The 18745-nt window shown below is 35.0% G+C and overlaps 1 protein-coding gene across 19 annotated transcripts in view; it reads right to left on the reverse strand.

The window, feature by feature from the left end:
* LOC143235445 (uncharacterized) overlaps positions 1 to 18745 on the reverse strand; it is a 167400-nt gene that overhangs the window by 88354 nt on the left and 60301 nt on the right. For 11 of the 19 annotated variants that reach the window (XM_076473633.1, XM_076473620.1, XM_076473631.1 and 8 more), the window contains one exon: positions 7821 to 7859. The exons of 5 other annotated variants lie outside the window; for them this stretch is intronic. Coding sequence is in view for 12 of the 14 variants with exons in the window: in XM_076473620.1 (XP_076329735.1) it covers positions 7821 to 7829 (9 nt within the window). In the remaining 2 variants the exon portion in view is untranslated. Of the gene's footprint in view, positions 1 to 4676; positions 4825 to 7820; positions 7860 to 18745 lie in introns of those variants that run through there. 3 more of the 19 variants (XM_076473627.1, XM_076473629.1, XM_076473621.1) reach the window with 1 other exon arrangement.

The following is an 18745-nucleotide window of genomic DNA, read 5'->3' on the forward strand; positions in this document are numbered from 1 at the left end:
TCGTGGACCCTTCCAAGTGTTGCGCTGGAAAGAATGCACCAGCTATCATGTAACCGGACCTTCCATCATCTATCGCCCCAGTGCCACATTGCCCTGAGCTTCCTGTACCTACTCTGCCAGAGAGAAAGCAGCCATCCTCAGAAGAGAAGGTAGATGTTGAAGATCCAAATTACAATTTCAGAGGTGCAGCTGGTGAGAGAAACCCATACTACCCCAACCAGAGAGACCTCAATGACTTGATCAGAGATATTAGTCTAACAAAGTCGAATGGCAAGCTTTTGACATCTAGGCTCAAGGAGTGGGATTTGTTAGATGAAAGTGTGCAAGTCGCAAGTCACTTCTAAACATTTTTGTATAACTTTAGTATAAATACATGTAAATATTGATTCATATGTTGTTTTATTCAGATGTAAATTAAAATGTGCAAATTTGCCCGTTTTTACATAGAAAAATAGGTTAATTTCTAAGATTCATTATCCAGGTCACAAAAGTAAAGTTTGAAGTGAATAATGGTCATTTTCTGTACTTTTACAACATAAGCAATTAAGAAACAACACATACTATGCAGGAACAAAATTTGTGTTACATAGTGTAATCCATGCGAATTATTACAAACTTCTGTTTTATGACACTAAACAGGTACATTAAATTAGCTCCATTGATCACTACCTCAAACCTCAGTTCTACTCTGCATGTAGATTGCTCTGAATACAAGTTACTAACGCTTAGCCTATTCTAATGATTTCTTTAGACTTATTTACTAACCTGCCATCTACTCAATTAATTCGAATTCTATTCCAGTATGAAAATGTTTTACATATTGTAAATTTATTCGTTGAAAAATGGCTTCGATCCACTTGGCGGGCAGAACATACGTAGCCCTAATATTATGTACCTTGTGTTAAACAATAAACAAATTTTATCTGAAATATTTACTTGAATATTATAATACTTATTTTCAACAAGACTTAAATGTTAAGCCATCATGATTATTACGCTAAATGTGTATTTGCATATAGACGTGCTGCAAAAATAATAACAAAAATGTTAAAATATATAAAGAAAACAAAACATAACTAGACGGTCAGTAAACTTTCTTTTAAGTTCAAAATACTTAAAGCAGCTCAGCATGAGGGGTGTTTAAAGTACTCAAATCGCAATTTGCGGCTCGCGGATTGGAATATTGTCTCCAAATATGCTCTCCCTTTAAACCGCAGGAGCAATGTAAGTAACGGTTAATACCACTATTTGTTGGTAAGAAAAGTAGTCCAAGAGTAAGGTGGTATTGACCATCTTCCTTTTATTTAATCGACTAATTATAAATTACAATGCAAATAGCCCTTGAGTAGCCTTATGCAAAATTTAACAAACAAACATATCTATACTATGAAACCTATTAACCACAATTCTCCTTATGGTTACATTTTTAGAGATATCAACGACGTCATTAATGCCAGTATTTTACGTTGTATATATTACTTGTCTCTGTAGATATCAAATTAACATATCTTTCACACGGCAGTTGAGGCTCTTATATGACGTTCGTAGTTAAGGTGTGACACGATGTTTGTAGTTAAGGTATATCATATGATGTTCATAGTTAAGATATGTCATATGATGATCGTAGTTAAGATGTGTGACACGATGTTTGTAGTTAAAATGTGTGATACGATGTTTGTAGTTAAGATGTGCGATATGATATTTGTAATTAAGACGTTAGATCATGAAGTTCGTAGTTAAGATTTGTCATTTGATGTTCGTAGTTAAATTGTGTGGCATTATATTTGTAGTTAAGACGTTAGATCACGAAGTTCGTAGTTATATGATACGATGTTCGTAGTTAAGATGCGTGATATGATGTTTGTAGTTGAGACGTTAGATCACGAAGTTCATAGTTAAAATATGTGATATGATGTTCGTAGTTAAGATGTGTGATATGATGTTTGTAGTTAAGATGTGTGATATGATGTTTGTAGTTAAGACGTTGATCACGATGTTCATAGTTAAATATGTGATATGAAGTTCGTAGTTAAGATATGTATTATGATGTTCGTGTAAGATGTGTAAGATGTGTGATATGAAGTATCGTAGTTAAGATGTGTGATATGATGTTCGTAGTTGTGTGACGTGATGCTTTTAATCAAGATGTGGTATGATATCCGTAGTTAAGATGTGATTAAGATGAAATATGATGTTCGAGTAAAATGTTATGATATGTGACACGATGTTTCCAGTTAAGATATGACATGATATTGATGTGGCATGATATTTGTAGTTAGACGATGATATGATATTTAGTTAAGTAATTAAGATGTGTGATATGATATTTGTAGTTAAGATGTGTGGCGTGATGTTCATAGTTAAGATATGTGACCTGATATTAATATTTAAGATGTGTGATATGATGTTCGTAGTTAAGATGTGATATGATGTTCGTAGTTGTGTGACGTGATGCTTTTAATCAAGATGTGGTATGATATCCGTAAAATGTTGCATGATATTTGTAGTTTAGACGTGATTAAGATGAAATATTATGTTCCGAGCTAAAATGTGGCATGATATTTGTAGTTTAAACGTGATATGATATTTAGTTAAGATGTGACATTATGCCTATTGTTAAAATGTGGCATGATATTTGTAGTGTAGACGTGATATGATATTTAGTTAAGATGTGACATTATGCCTATTGTTAAAATGTGGCACGATATTTGTAGTTTAGACGTGATATGATATTTAGTTAAGATGTGACATTATGCCTATTGTTAAAATGTGGCATGATATTTGTAGTTTAGACGTGATATGATATTTAGTTAAGATGTGACATTATGCCTATTGTTAAAATGTGGCACGAGATTTGTAATTTAGACGTGATTTGATATTTAGTTAAGATGTGACATTATGCCTATTGTTAAAATGTGGCATGATATTTGTAGTTTAGACGTGATATGATATTTAGTTAAGATGTGACATTATGCCTATTGTTAAAATGTGACATGATATTTGTAGTTTAGACGTGATATGATATTTAGTTAAGATGTGACGTTATGCCTATTGTTAAAATGTGTCATGACTGGATAATGGATAGCAAGGTAATGAAGTGTGTTGTTATTTCCAAGGAACATTGTGAACTCAGGCACTAAAACTACATTGACATATACTGCTGTCTAAGTGATTAAATAGGAAGTGATACTAAAATACAGGGGTAGATTCTTATAAAACACAATGGGTTTTCCTCCATTTCACATATTGTGATGTGTCGTATAAAAGATAGTAAACTGTAAACTTAAATTTATTCAGTTCTTTTTTTTTTACAGAATCAAGTGAATTTAATTTTAAATGCTAGGAATATTAAATATTTTGGGAACTTTGGGAATATAAAATGTATTTTTAGGCTTATTTTACTGTTTTTATGCTAAAAGTCATGCAATTGATTGAAATATGCCCTTCCAGATTGTAAACCTTCTGATAAATACAGGGTTGGGCATAGCGAGCCCCGAATAAAGGAAGACGACTCTAAAAATAGCCCAAGAAATCTTGCTTCGTGGTAGAGCTGTATTAGCATAATGACTCTATCACCCTTACATCAGTTCGAGTTATCCATCATTGTTATCACTACTACGTGTGAGACACAAAGGTTCTTATAAATAGTTCCAAGAATTACATCAGAAGTAGTATCTTTATTTGTAAGGAGGCGCTGTCCCTCATCCACATGAATATGCATGGGGTCGCTGAGTTCCCTTGTGTATATGTGTTTCAGCGTGCAAACTGATAAGTTTATGGTATTCGCACAACACATTGACTGGCACATTTGTTAGCGAAAGTCATGAGTGAAAAACAATAAAAGTAAAAACGTTCTATGTTAATATGCTTAACACAAAGAATACTGGCTTCTAACAACATCTGAGAATGATACATATCTGCCACGTTTAATATACCGAGCATCGTTAAAGAAACAGTAATAGGAGTTTGTTTTTGTGTTTAGTGGAAAAATTGAAGCTGAATAAATTATCCTGAGTTTTTTCAGATATAAAAAAAAATAATATATATATATTTAAAATGAATAGAACGTTATTCTAAAACCGCCTTACACAAAAATTTGCTAAGTAATTCCTTTAGAAATAGCTTACAATTTAAACATCGTTGGTACTGTATTATATACAAAGAGAATATTCTGCGAAGCAACGCTTACGGATTAGTCATCTACATATTCTCGCCAAGGTAAATGTACTCCATCTCTTGCGCACAATTGTTAGAGAAAACTTCTAAACCCACTTAATCGTACAAAATGTTTTCTCGCGTTGTACAATTTCTAAAGACACGGTCAGCGCATGAAAGTTGTAGCGTAGTGTCATAGATTAAAATATTTAGATGACCAAAAAACAGAAAGAATGAAATATATTTATATATTTCTACAATAAATATTTAATTTTCGTACCACATCTCTGTCTTCAATAGATTAGGCTGTTCCTTTAAATACAAAACAAATAATCAAATATCTACTAACTTTGGCGAGAAAAATTAAGCCTAAACTGTTAAAAACGAAACACAACGTAAGTTGTTTTCTTACAAAAAACGAAGGGCAAAACTTACCAATTTTGTATATCATAAAATAATATCACCCTACCTTGGTATATATTTAAAGGAAACAGTATATTAAATAATTTATTTAAACATACTTGAATTAGCCAGCTCACAAAAACGCATGCTACTGTACTTGTCTAAAAACTCCACAAACTTTTCACATGTGCATCTTCCCGAACTTTAGAAGGACTGTATTGGTAGTTTAAAACATACCAGTCACGATTAACTTACAACGAAGTAGACTTTGAGTTTCTCCCCCTCTTCCTTTCCATAAAGTTTGTTCTATTTTTATCACCAGTCCAGTGGGTTGGCTACATTCCAAGGACTGTGTTGGATTACCTGAAATTCTCTAGCTTTATATTAAAAATAAGAACGTGCGTAATCAATGGACAATTTCACCAGCAAATTGTTTTCATACAAAGCTAGCAGATAATTAGATCTGAATATTATTTATTTATTTATTTAATAGATCAAAGTTGAGGGATTGCATACAATTTAGATGCAAGTCAAAATTTACGAACACCCTGCCATCTATTGGTTTATTCTTAAATTATTTTTCATGGTTCAAGCAATTATTATTATGATATCGAACCGAAAATCGTACACATTATTAAATTTACCAACAAAGAAGAAGAGATATCAAACTTTGTAATTACTTTTGGTGTGAGTAATATTTAATTTTCAAAAATGAAAACATATTTTGTCTCACATTCAGCAAATTATTAATACATAAGGTTGGTGTAGTAGTATTTGAAATAGAACTTCAGAATTTTCCTTTCCCCCGGTAACTCAACGATAAACTTGTGGTATTATAACATCGAATTCAGAGATCGATACCTGTAGCTGATAGAGAATCAATAGCCCATTATGTATCAGAGTTCACCAGACTTGGTCGGTGTATGATTTAGAAGATTTTAAAGTCTCGTTTCAATACTTATCGTTGTGAAATACGTGTATTTTAAAAGTGAAAAGGTGCTAACCCTCTTTCCAAGACAAACGTAACTGTTGAAAAAGTTATTCAGGTATTTGCTGCGAGAAAAGATAAATTATTTTATCACCCTAAGAGCTACTAACAGAAGCTTTTAAGATTAAAGTACAATTTCGTAAACAATGTGTTGTTTTATGGTGTATAACAGTTAAACTGACGAATAATTCTTTGATCGCTAACTATTTTTATTTAATAAGACACCAAACGTTTCACCCTACAGTTTCTTCAGAAGCGATCATTAAAACACAAAGCGAAACTGTTAGTACAAAGCTTCAAAATTATGAGATGGTTCATTTCTAGTATTAACAATGATGTGTAACGTGTCTAATTTATTCGTTTATTTTAGAATAGAAGAAGAAGTTGCTTTGTAATTGCACAGTTCAATCACACTTTTAGAAAAGACATACGTTGTTTGATAATTATATCGCTCACGTTATACGTTCTGATGATGTGGAATGGTCTCCATATTCACCTGATTTGTCACCTCCAGACTTTTTTATGGGATTATCTGAATGACAGAATTGATGCTAACTAAGCCTCAGGCCACTAATGAGCTCAAAAGGTATATCTGCAGCAAGATTCGGAACAACTCCCCCCCTCCTACAAACATTCACAGAAGTGATTGGCAATGAATGAAGGTTGCTATTGCTGAGTGTGGAGCCTTTCAAGTTGTAGTGTGGAAATGAATTATGGAAACATAAAACTTTCATAATTAGTCTGTAAATAAATGTATTTGTTACTTGGTAATTACCTAAGTTTTTAGTGTTTCTTTTTTTTCGGGATGACACCCAATAGTTTACGGTTTTAGAACTATATGTTGCTTGGTGGCCATATATCTTACTGTTTTGGACAATAATGATTTCGTTGGTAAATATATATATCTTACTTAATTAAAACTACCTCCAATGCCACAACGGTAAGTCTGAGGGTATATAACGCTGGAAACTACCTTTTGATACCTGTGGTGGACACAGCACAGATAGCCCATTGTGTAGCTTTGCGTTTAACAACAAATAAATGAACAATAAAAAAACTATAAATCCGTGGAGTGACACAGTTCACAGACTGACACAATATTGTAACAACAAATAAATTTGTTTGTTTGTTTGTTTTTGAATTTCGCACAAAGCTACTCGAGGGTTTTCTGTGCAAGCCGTCCCTAATTTAGCAGTGTAAGACTAGAGGGAAGGCAGCTAGTCATCACCACCCACCACCGACTCTTGGACTACTTTTTACCAACGAATAGTGGGATTGACCGTCACATTATAACTCCCCCATGGCTGAAAGGGCGAGCATGTTTGGCGCGAACAAATAAATCTCGCAAACTTTGTCAAATCACCTCCTTTATTTCGTGTTGTTATTTTTTTGCTATAAGTATTATATCATTTGATAAAGATAAACAAAAGTGCCGTATTCATCTACGTCAGAGTTTTAAAAAATTGCTATATATACTTAATCGATACATAAAAAAATGAGACCTTAAAAATACCCTGGAAATAAATGAGCATCAAATGACACACGGTAGAGGACGCTACCATCTGTTCAATGAGGTAATAGAGTCACATGATTAATGATGATGTAGTTCAGTAATTTTAAGTTAATTGTTGTTGTTGAGACAAGCAAAGATATCCCTGAGTAGCACAGATGCATGTCTGCAGACTTAGCCCTTAGAAACTGGGTTTTGATACTCATGATGGGTAAATCACAGATAGCCCTTTGTGTAGCTTCCTGCTTTAAAACAAACAGCAATCGACGATTTCATCGACATGGACTAAAATAGGCTTAACGAAGTTTCGCGTCAATTTGTAACTGATTACCTCATTGCCTAAGAATTATTTATGTTTCAAAAATATTTGGCACTGCAAGTATAATTAAAATGTTTCCTCGATGAATAGGCCCGGCATGGCCTAGCGCGTAAGGAATGCGACTCGTAATCCGAGGGTCGCGGGTTCGCGCCCGAGTCGCGCCAAACATGTTCGCCCTTTCAGTCGTGGGGGCGTTGTAATGTGACGGCCAATCCCACTATTCGTTGCTAAAAGAGTAGCCCAAGAGTTGGCGGTGGGTGGTGATGACTAGCTGCCTTCCCTCTAGTCTTACACTGCTAAATTAGGGACGGCTAGCACAGATAGCCCTCGAGTATCTTTGTGCGAAATTTCCAAACAAACAAACAAACAAATCCTCGATTAAGTGTTCGTAGACGAGTAAAAAAAGATCGGGTAACGTGAAAAAGAATATGTGATCCCAAACTTACCTTATTCATGTCACAGAGGAAGCTACACTATTCAGTAAGCTGAAAAAAACGTAAATAAATCTTAACTAAGTAAAGGATATTATGGCTACTTGGCAGGATTTTAATTATTTAAATATATCGTAAAATTAAGAAACTTTAGGAAAATTTGCTAGACTTGTTCTTGTTCTCATATTTATCGATTAAGTTCAGTAACTTAGAATTACAGATGTGGTAAACATATTTTCAAACAAATTTTTTCTGAACTATCAGGTCATCTCATGAGTAATGTTCGAAAATTTAATACAGAAAGTGCATAAAGACATTTCTGTCTTTGTAGAAGGATTGAGTGACTGAAATATGTAGTTGGTCGTGTATAAAAATGTTCATACAAATAAAAGAAACTGACCCAACTCCACTTTTTTAGATCATTAATCAAATTAACCCTTATGAAGATGGATGTGTCTGAAAAGCACATTGAGCATATAATGCTTTAAGAGTTTAAAAAGGGCAATAGTGTAGCAGAAACTACACGAAACATTCAAGGTGTTTATGGTGCGGAGTCTCAATGAATGAAAATGTTGAAGGTGGTTTCAGAAGTTCAGATCTGAGTTTACTGATGGCTTGCTGCTGGCTGCACTTGATGAAGATTGTGCTGTAACAGTTGAAGAACTATCACAAAGGCTTAATTCAACCCATTCAATAGTTCACTCTCATCTACAACAGCTTGGAAATGTGTCAAAACTTGAAACATGCGTCTCCCATGATTTGACAGAAGTCAACCTTAGAACAAGAGTTGACATTTGCTCTTCTCTACACTCTCGTGAACGTAACTTTTTTTGGACAAGTTAGTGACTGGAGATGAAACGTTGATATTTTATAAAAACGTTAAACGCCACAGACAATGGCTCAGTGCAGGTAAACTGGCTAAAGCACAACCCAAAATGGACCTTTACCCTAGGAAGGTTTTGTTAAGAGTTTGGTGGGATATTGTTGGTGTGATCCACTTTGGGTTGCTGCCACTCAATGTAACGATTACTTCAGACTTCTGATTGAACAGTTATAGCGCTTGAATGTTGCACTGAAAGAAAATAGGCCTGCTTTGATCAATCGTAAAGGTGTTATGTTACACCAGGATAATGCATGGTCCCATACAGCAAGGATCATATCTGAAATGATTGAAGAGTTAGACTGGGAAAAACTTCCACATCCTCCTTATTCCCCAGACCTTGCCCCATCTGATTATCATCTATTCTAAAGTTTGAAGAACTATCTTGATGGAAAAGAGCTTGAAACACATGAAGATGTCAAAACTACCCTCTCTACATTCTTTTCCTCCAAACCCCAAGAATTGTACAGAAGTGGCATTTAGAAGCTTGTCAATTGTTGGCAGGAAGTAATTAATAATAATAAAACACACATTATTGATTAAAGAACATTAAAATCGTTTGAAATCCTTTCTCTTTTTCTGAACCTAAAATCGGACATTACTTAACGGATGACCTGATATTTATGCACCAAACTGCCTCTGGTTCCACGATAACATATGAATCAGAAATTCATATAAAAATACAATTAATATTGCATTTATTCGCTTTGTTCACTGCTAGGGTTCCCTTCTGTATTTTGCATAAAAATTATTTATTTCGTACAATGTTTTTAGTAGAAAAACAAAGGCAGCAATTTGAAGATTCGAAGAGCTAGACGTTTCTCATTCATTTGTCAAAGTTCCCAGATAGGTCAGCGGTAAGTTTGTGGATTTACAACATTAAACAGATTGCAGATCGCCGATCTCACAGCTTTACACCAATAAAATACCACCACCACCAACATTCATTTAACTATTCTGTTGGCCAGAACTCATATTGTTTTATCACTTATAATAACCAGAGCTACCTAACAATTAATATAACTACCGATTAGAGTAAGTTACGTAGTTAGAACAAACTTAGAAATCAACCTGGCCATCAGTATAGCTATTAAGTATATCATTTATAGCCACAGAATAGATTGTTTTATCAGTGGGAAAAACTTGTTGTTGACTATAACCTCGGCCACAATAACAATAACATCTCATAGGGTTCGGCAAGCTTTGGAGATTTAGGTCAGTCCTAAATACATATTTTAAGCTGAATGTCCAAAAAACCTTTATGATAAAAGCATAATAATAAACTATAAATCAGAATTAAAAGTGACAACATTCTAACTAGTACAAAACTTGTTTTTGGTGAAAGCAACGATAAATGAACAATACAGTATTACCTTAGGTATAAAATATTATGAAATATGCATGCATTTCTTATAAGAAAAAGCATATTTACAAATATTAATGTTGTGGTTCAGTGGTAAGTTTGGCGGCCTGTAACTAGAATTCAAGGTTCAATGTTTTCGGCGTGCAGGCAAGTAGCCATTTGATTTCGAAATGAATATCAAAATAAGAGAGAGGAAAAAAACACGACAAAATAAGGAAAAGTGAAATCTCGTCGAAATTGAAGAAATATTTTATGTTGTCCTTGACAATGATTCTCAAAAGACTGAGTATATTTTACGTTTCCATGGAAATTATATCCTGCGTGTGTGTATATATATATATACACTCGTATATGTATATGATTCTTTCGTCGATAGGCCTTTTGTGATCGTTTTCAGCCAAAGTGAATAGAGAATGTAACGTTACGAATTAGGTTCAAGGTTAAATTTTATCGTTAATTCTCAGTAACTATGTTCTTTTAAGTGGCCCCTGGTGGCTTAGCGGCAAGTCAAATGACTTACATCCCTGAAAAGTTGGTTTTAGATACCTGTAGTGGGAACAGCACAGATAGTCCATTATGTAGCTTTGCATTTAACATCAAAGAAACAAAACTTCTATGGCTTCTTATTGTCAAAACTTAAATAAATGTTCCGTAGTTAAAATTCTTCAAATGTTTGCGTCCACCATAAATTATCAATTTTGTTTTAATAGTTTAAATTTAATAGATTTTTAAAAGGTTCTGGTAAACTATTGCTCAATTTAAAAATGGCTAAAAACACAGTCTGTTTGGACCCCATTAAATTCCAGTGTTATCTGGAATATTTAATTACTTTTCTCATAATTTATGAGAGTTGTGAACTTGTTTTCGCGAACAGGTAGTCACTAATACTTCATAGATGTGTCACACTGAATGATTAACAAATCTATTTTAGTTATAGTTCTCTACATACAAAACAATGATATCAGTAGATTGCTATTCCTAATATTGAAGTGACAGATTACAAGTAAGGCAACTAATTAACACACCATCCGCCATTAAAGCCTGGCTACAACCCTTGGGTTATTTTTTTACCAACGAATAATGTGATTGGCTATCACATTATAATTCACCAACAGCTATAAAAACGGTTTTCTTTCCCATGACCTGCATATTGCGAGTCCAGTGCCCATGGCAAGAAATTATTAACAAAATATTTTTTGGAACTTTCTAGCCCTGTATCTTATAAAAAATTCAGAAATTATATCGAAATACGTGTCCTACAGATAAGTGGTTCTTAAAGTTTCCTGGCTCATATACCACGTTTTGTTTAAACTTTTCTTTGAAATGCAAACACAGGCCTAATTTTTAAACAAATGAAAAGTCTAGTATCAAGATTCAATATTTTGAACACTTACCAATTAATGGGTTTCATTTCGTTGTTGCTGAGTGGAAAAGTATATAATGGATTATTTGTGCTATTTCCACCATAGCTATCGAAAACCAATTTTTAGCATCGTAGGCCTGCAGACTTATCGCGGACCCAATATAAAGCTCCATTAAGGGAAATAATGTGGTTGTTTTTTCTTGGTACAATTCAATAATATGTTGTGTGATTTTAATCACTTTGAAGGTGAAGAAAAACCCCTGCTAACTCTATTACAGATGACAATGTTAGGTTTTGTTATAATGTTAGGACCGACTAAAAATCAAGTTTGGAATTGAATAACTTAATGTTAATTTAAGAGTTATAATTTAAATATAGAAACCTGGCGAAGCATTAGAAATAAATAGATGTACAATTTTTGATAAAAATCAGATAAGGTGTAAATGTTGTTTTTCAAGATTCGTTTTAATTTGTTCATTTCCCATTCAAAGTCAGACTTGTGTGAAAATTGGTTATCTTGTCTCCCATAAGTATTCTAGCTTTGTTCTCAGAGCCAAGCATAAATGTAAAAAAGATGATTTGGTTTGTTTTCAATTTCGCGCAAAGCTACACGAGAGCTATCTGCGTTAGCCGTCTTTAATTTAGCAATGTAAGACTAGAGGGAAGGCAGTCAGTCATCACCACCCACCGCCAACTCTTGGGCTACTCTTTTACCAACGATTAGTGGGATTGACCATCACATTAAAACGCCCGCACGGCTGAAAGGGTGAGCATGTGAAAAAGATGGAGGTCTAAATGAAACATACCTTATAATCCAAGATGTATAATGTTTCACAAAGAAGTTGATAGATAATTAAATCTACTAGTACATAAACAAAACAGGGAGTGTTAGCTATTATTTGCCCCCGCTAGTACAGCGGTATGTCTCCGGATTTACAACGCTAAAATCAGGGGTTCGATTCACCTCGGTGGGCTGAGCAGATAGCCCGATGTGGCTTTGCTATAAGAAAAACACACAACCACACGGGGCCTGGCATGGCCTAGCGCGTTAAGGCGTGCGCTTCGTAATCTGAGGGTCGCGGGTTCGCGCCCGAGTCACGCCAAACATGCTCGCCCTCTCAGCCATGGGGGCGTTATAAAGTTACGGTCAATCCCACTATTCGTTGGTAAAAGAGTAGCTTAAGAGTTGGCGGTGGGTGGTGATGACTAGTTGCCTTCCCTCTAGTCTTACACTGCTAAATTAGAGACGGCTAGCACAGATAGCCCTCAGGTAACTTTGTGCGAAATTCCAAAACAAACAAACAAACACACGTTAACTATTAATTTTCCCAAGTTAAACCATAAATATTTGGATCAAAGGGTTGCGGATTTAGAAATCCTGTCATTATGTTTATGATATTATCTCTTTCCTATACCAGCCATCCTGAAATTGTTACAGTGAATATAGAATGAAATATCAATTATAGAAAACATGTAAGAGATCAAAAGCCATGAGGCGTTCAAACGTTATTACTTTGTAATTTATTTTTATTAATGTTTCACGAACATGGGTTTGTCTTTTAATCGGAGGCGCACAGTATGCGCATGCGGGATAAACTCGCCTCTACACTTCAAGTGTAGCCTGTTCCTAAATGTGGAATAATGACCGAGAAGAGGCAACCAACCAGCATCACCCTCTACATAAAGGACTTTGTACAACTCTTTGAACCGAATAGCAGGATTGGCTGTTATTTCAATAATGTACCAACAGCTGAAAATGTGGAGAGTTTTTATCGGTTTTTTATTCCGAACTTTGTAACTTTTAATCTGTAGAAAGACACTAGGCCATGGCCGTTCCGGAACATGGATTAGATGTTGAATGTAAGCAACAATGAATTTCACTCGCTGTAACGACACTCATTGCTAAGTTTGCTAGTGTGGGAAAAGAAGTAATAAGTTACTAGTTTTATAGTTTTATTTCATTACGGTTACAAGTCAGGTTTGACCTGGTGATTAATGTGCAGGATTGTAAATCTTAAGATCTGTGGTTTGCGTCCCCGTGTCGCAAAGCACTGCTTCACACTTTGGGGTGTTGTGTGCATTGTCAGTGAGTGGTGGATGTTGTTGACTGCTTTTGCCTTCCATTCCCTTCTGCTATCTATGCTCTGCCCACCACGGGTACTGAAACCTGGTTTATTGCATTGTAAACCTGTATATATGCTGCTGTGACACTGGGAGGGGGGGGGCTGTTTCTTTGTTCACGTGATCGTAAAATTCAGATAAGAAACTAACTTCCAACGAGTGAGAAGAATCGTAGGATCCACTGCCATTTCCATTGCATGAATCAAACACAGAATCTTAGAATTATCACTGAGCTACGAAGTGGGGCTTTTTTTTTTTTTTTTTGTTGTCCCTAAATTGGATCACAAGATTGTTCCAATAAAAGAAATAATATTTCAAGAATTTTCAAATAAACACATTTATCTGAGTGTTGTGTATTTGAGTACAGCTGCCCGGCATGACCAGGCGGGTTAAGGCGTTCGACTCGTAATCCGAGTGTAGCGGGTCCGAATCCCCGTCACACCAAACATGCTCGCCCTTTCAGCCGTGGGGGCGTTGTAAAGTGATGGTCAATCCCACTATTCGTTGGTAAAAGAGTAGCCCAAGAGTTGGCGGTGGGTGGTGATGACTAGCTGCCTTCCATTTAGCCTTACACTGTTAAATTAGGGACGGCTAGCGCAGATAGCCCTCGAGTAGCTTTGGGCGAAATTCAAAAACAAATAAACAAATTGGATACATATCGTTTGTGCTATTCCAGGGCTTCACTTCATTCTTGAAGTCTTCCAGAAATGCTCGGGGCTTTAAAAAGTTTATTATTAGTTGACATATTTAACTGTTCATACCACGTTTGGGAGAGTGTAACCCTGAACCTTTCATATATATTTTCGTGATATGATATTTTATGTCTTCCAAACTATTAACTCAGTCGGAGTCATACCATACGCTTCTTGTTGTTTTTATAATATAACCATGTTATTAAAAGAGAATAAGGTTGTCATGCTAATAATACATAGTTAAGTTATCCATCAGTAATACACACTTAGATTACCATGTAATTAATACTTTAGTACCTTACTATGTCTTTAACATACAAATCAGCTACCACGTCATAAATAAATATTGAGATTTTTATGTCATTATTACACAGTGAGGTTCCCATGTCAAATATACAAAAGGTTGTTATGACATCAATACACAATGAGGTCACTATGGTATTAATACTCAATGAGGTAAACATGGAATTAACAGAGAATGAAGTTACAATGTTATTAATATATAATGAGGTTAATATATCATTAATACACAATGAGGTTCCCATTCCTTTAATACACAATTAGATTACTACGCAGTTAATAAACAGATAGGGAACTATGTCACCAGTACGTAATGATATTACCTTCTCATTAATATACAGTGAGGGTACCGTTAATGTAAAATGTGGGTAGTAGACCATACTGCATTATAAAATATCAAAAACACCTTTCATTTACTAGGTATTAAATACTAATACAAAAATACAATACATTTTAGAAGAATTCAGAATTTTTTGATAACAACAAGTTGTGTACCACTTGTTACTTGGGTTTCCGAATACGTATTGAAAAACCTTCAATTCGTCATTTGCAGAAACGTATCTAAACAGACAACAGATTATTTTGTTCTTTCTCTGAGAATGGAAAAGTTTGTAGTAATTTTAAACCTTATCATAATAAAACAAAGTAGCACTTAAAAGATAACAAGAGTATAAAAAGCCACGAAACTGAATTAATTATTTATTGAGTAAAAATGACTAGTAAGAAAGTAGGGTTAAAAACACATAAGGAAAAAATAATAAATGACCAACTATCATGACACAGATACCATTAAAAGAATGAAGAAATAGATGTCAGAGTAGGGATACTTTGGACGAACCCTCAAAATGGAAAACACAACAAGGAAAGAAATTATGGTAACAAAAAGACAACTTGGCAATGTTTTAGAATACACAAAGAAATTCTAGATGATTGAGATATCCCTATTACCTTGAATAAAAATAAATCCTCGATCAATGCGTAGTACCAACCTTAACATATGGTGGCCAAACACAGATACTAACAAACCAGATAATGAAAACGATAGAAACCACACAAATAACTATGTAAAGAAAAATATTTCACAGGGCACTACAAGACAGATCGAGAAATGACAGAATAGGAAAATAACAAATACAATAGGGCTGGTAAGGTTCATTCTAAGAGCTAATTGAAAATGGTCTGGGAATGTGGCAAGGTATTTTGACAACAGATGGATATTAAGAACAATAGAATAGCAACCTAGTATAGGGAAAACGTCTGATAGAAGAAGGAGGGAGATATAGTGGCGGAAGCAGAAACCAGATGGACACAGTATACTAAGAATACGAAATACTGGACTGGTTTGCAGAGGAGCTACATCCAACGAGGGGTGACTGCACCTTAAACAGATAGATAAAAGTAGCACAATTAGTGTCACGTGATATTAATACAATTAAAAGTCAAGTGAAGGATATTAATACGCGCAGCACTTATATTTATTTTTCTGTAGCTTGTTTGTTTGTTTGTTTTGAACTTCGCACAAAGCTACTCGAGGGCTATCTGCGCTAGCTATCTCTAATTTAGCAGTGTAAGACTAGAGGGAAGGCAGCTAATCATCACCACCCACCGCTAACTCTTGGGCTACTCTTTTACCAACGAATAGTGAGATTGACCGTCACATTATAACGCCCCCACAGCTGGGAGGACGCGCATCTTTGGCGCGACGCGGGCGCGAACCCGCGACCCTCGGATTAGGAGTCGCACGCCTTAACACGCTTGGTCATGCCGGGCCTATTTTCTATAGCAAAAGAATGAAACTTTATCAAAAAAAAATATGATAACATAATCCAGCGATCAGGGATATTTTGTTTTTACAGGTTTTTATTTCGGTATAAATCTTTACAATTTTTCAGTTTAACATAGACATGTTCAGATTTGCCGATACATCCATATTAACATGTCAAAGTCATATTTTTTTCAGAAATTCTGCTAATTATTTGAAACTGTAAATAAGAAATGAATACGAGGGTTAATATCAAAACAGAAATAAGATATTATTTTCTTAAAATTGGAAATCCTTTATAGCAGAACAATGTGGTAAGTATGTATTTTTAAAACTTGTATTGATTGTCATTAGCAATATACAGAGAGGTTTCGTATCGGTTTTCTCTATTCTCGTTTGCAATAACTCTTTAAGTTTCGTTAAACAGCTCCTTTTGTATCACGTATAGTTTGTCTCTGAATACACCAAAATGTTCCATTGCGCAATCAGGAGAAATTAACAGCATTTGGGCTTACATGACCTTTTTATTATACAGCAATGGTTTCAGAAACCCGTAATCACGAAGCTCTCCAATTTCGACTTGATGTTCGTGACTAGTTCTTCAAATGAAAGATAACACAAAGACAAAATTAACCAAGTAAGAATCTTACGCTTTCATTATCGCATCGTATATTTAACTCTTGATCGATATAAAACTCGCTATCAGAGTCTCTATCTTTCATGAATGTTTTTTTTTTTCATCCGTGACGATTCGTGAAGTACACATAGTGTATTGCTCAGGGTTCATTAGTGTGTGTCATATTTCTACGTGCCAGGAGCTGACGGCTGTGTGGGAACCGTTCTGCACGAGGTAAACAGTATGCTGTCGCGTGCATCACACGCAAGAAGCCCCAGTGGGCTATTGCTACCACTAGGCTTCTTTCCTTATCGGCCAAGTGAAATTAATCCACGTCATTCTCGTGCGGTTGCTATGGTAACGATAACGTCTTTTCTCACTTTAGACTACCAGTTCTTTCCCTTCTCCTTTCCCCCTTCCTTCTTTCTATTCATATTGTGATTTCAAATTAAGCCTCACTCCATGTTTCCTCCAGATTACTGGAGAGTTTCCGGTTGGAGCGACCCATTCCACTGGCTTAACAATTGGAGGTATTGGGTTCTTTTCATTATGCAGTATTTGCATGAACTTCATGGACGGATGTTGAATCAGCTTCATTTTCGTCCTCGCCATAAAGACCGAATACATCAGAGTATTTCACAGCACACTGAGGACAGACACTGCCCCCTGTAGGGTAGTTTATTCATTCACAATTAATTAATTGTTTCATTTTTCAATGAAATATCGAAACTGATTTGTCTCCAAATTGTCAACAAAGCACACCAACTAACTATACAGGTTTGCATATCTCACAATAATCCAATATATTAAACAAAAATGTTTTCAAAGCATTTTTCTTATTTATATATCAGGCAGGTGTGGCTAAGTAACTAGAATGCCGGAACAATGAATGCTAATGTTCATGGTTCGCGTCTCATCGCCGCAAAAACGTACATTGCACTTTAAGCCCGTGGGTATACTATAAGCTTTCTGGGCAAATTGCCAGGCAAGAAGATTCCCGAAGAGTTTGCGGTGGGTGCTGTCGACTATTCGCCTTCTCTATACCCTATCAGTTTAGAATTAAACACGGCTGGCTTAAATATCTATCGTGCAGCTTCACACGAAATCCACAAAATAAAATTAGACTGTTACACACAATACCCTAATGCATCTTCATGCGAACAACCAATATATTTATAGTTGTAAAGTTACTTATATAAGTAACTTTACGTCAGTCTTTTCATTCATATGTTTTTTCTTACGTTGGGTTACTGATTTGCATTCAAAATACAAAACAAAATCACCTTCATAATTTGACCAACTACTTTTCGAACAAGCAAGATAATTAATTTATGTCGCATCTTTTTGGCCACAACACTAAGTATTCATATCATATTTGATTTTATATTTCATACCAAGATCTGATTATAATATAGGATTTTTTTTTTTTTTGGTTGAGGATGGTTTTTCTAAATATGATTCTTTTTCTCACGGTATGCAAAAGATGTTGTAAGGAATCACAGAAGGTGATGCCTCACTATTTTTAAAAAGATGCAAGGAATCACAGAAGGTGATGCCTCACTATTTTTAAAAAGATGTTGTAAGGAATCACAGAAGGTGACGCCTCACTATTTTTAAAAATATGTTGTAAGGAATCACAGAAAATAACGCCTCACTATTTTTAAAAAGATGTTGTAAGGAATCACAGAAGGTGATGCCTCACTATTTTTAAAAAGATGTTGTAAGGAATCACAGAAGGTGATGCCTCACTATTTTTAAAAAGATGTTGTAAGGAATCACAGAAGGTGATGCCTCACTATTTTTAAAAAGATGTTGTAAGGAATCACAGAAGGTGACGCCTCAC

Source organism: Tachypleus tridentatus, chromosome 12 (assembly GCF_004210375.1).
Source record: "Tachypleus tridentatus isolate NWPU-2018 chromosome 12, ASM421037v1, whole genome shotgun sequence".
Classification (NCBI taxonomy): domain Eukaryota; kingdom Metazoa; phylum Arthropoda; class Merostomata; order Xiphosura; family Limulidae; genus Tachypleus; species Tachypleus tridentatus.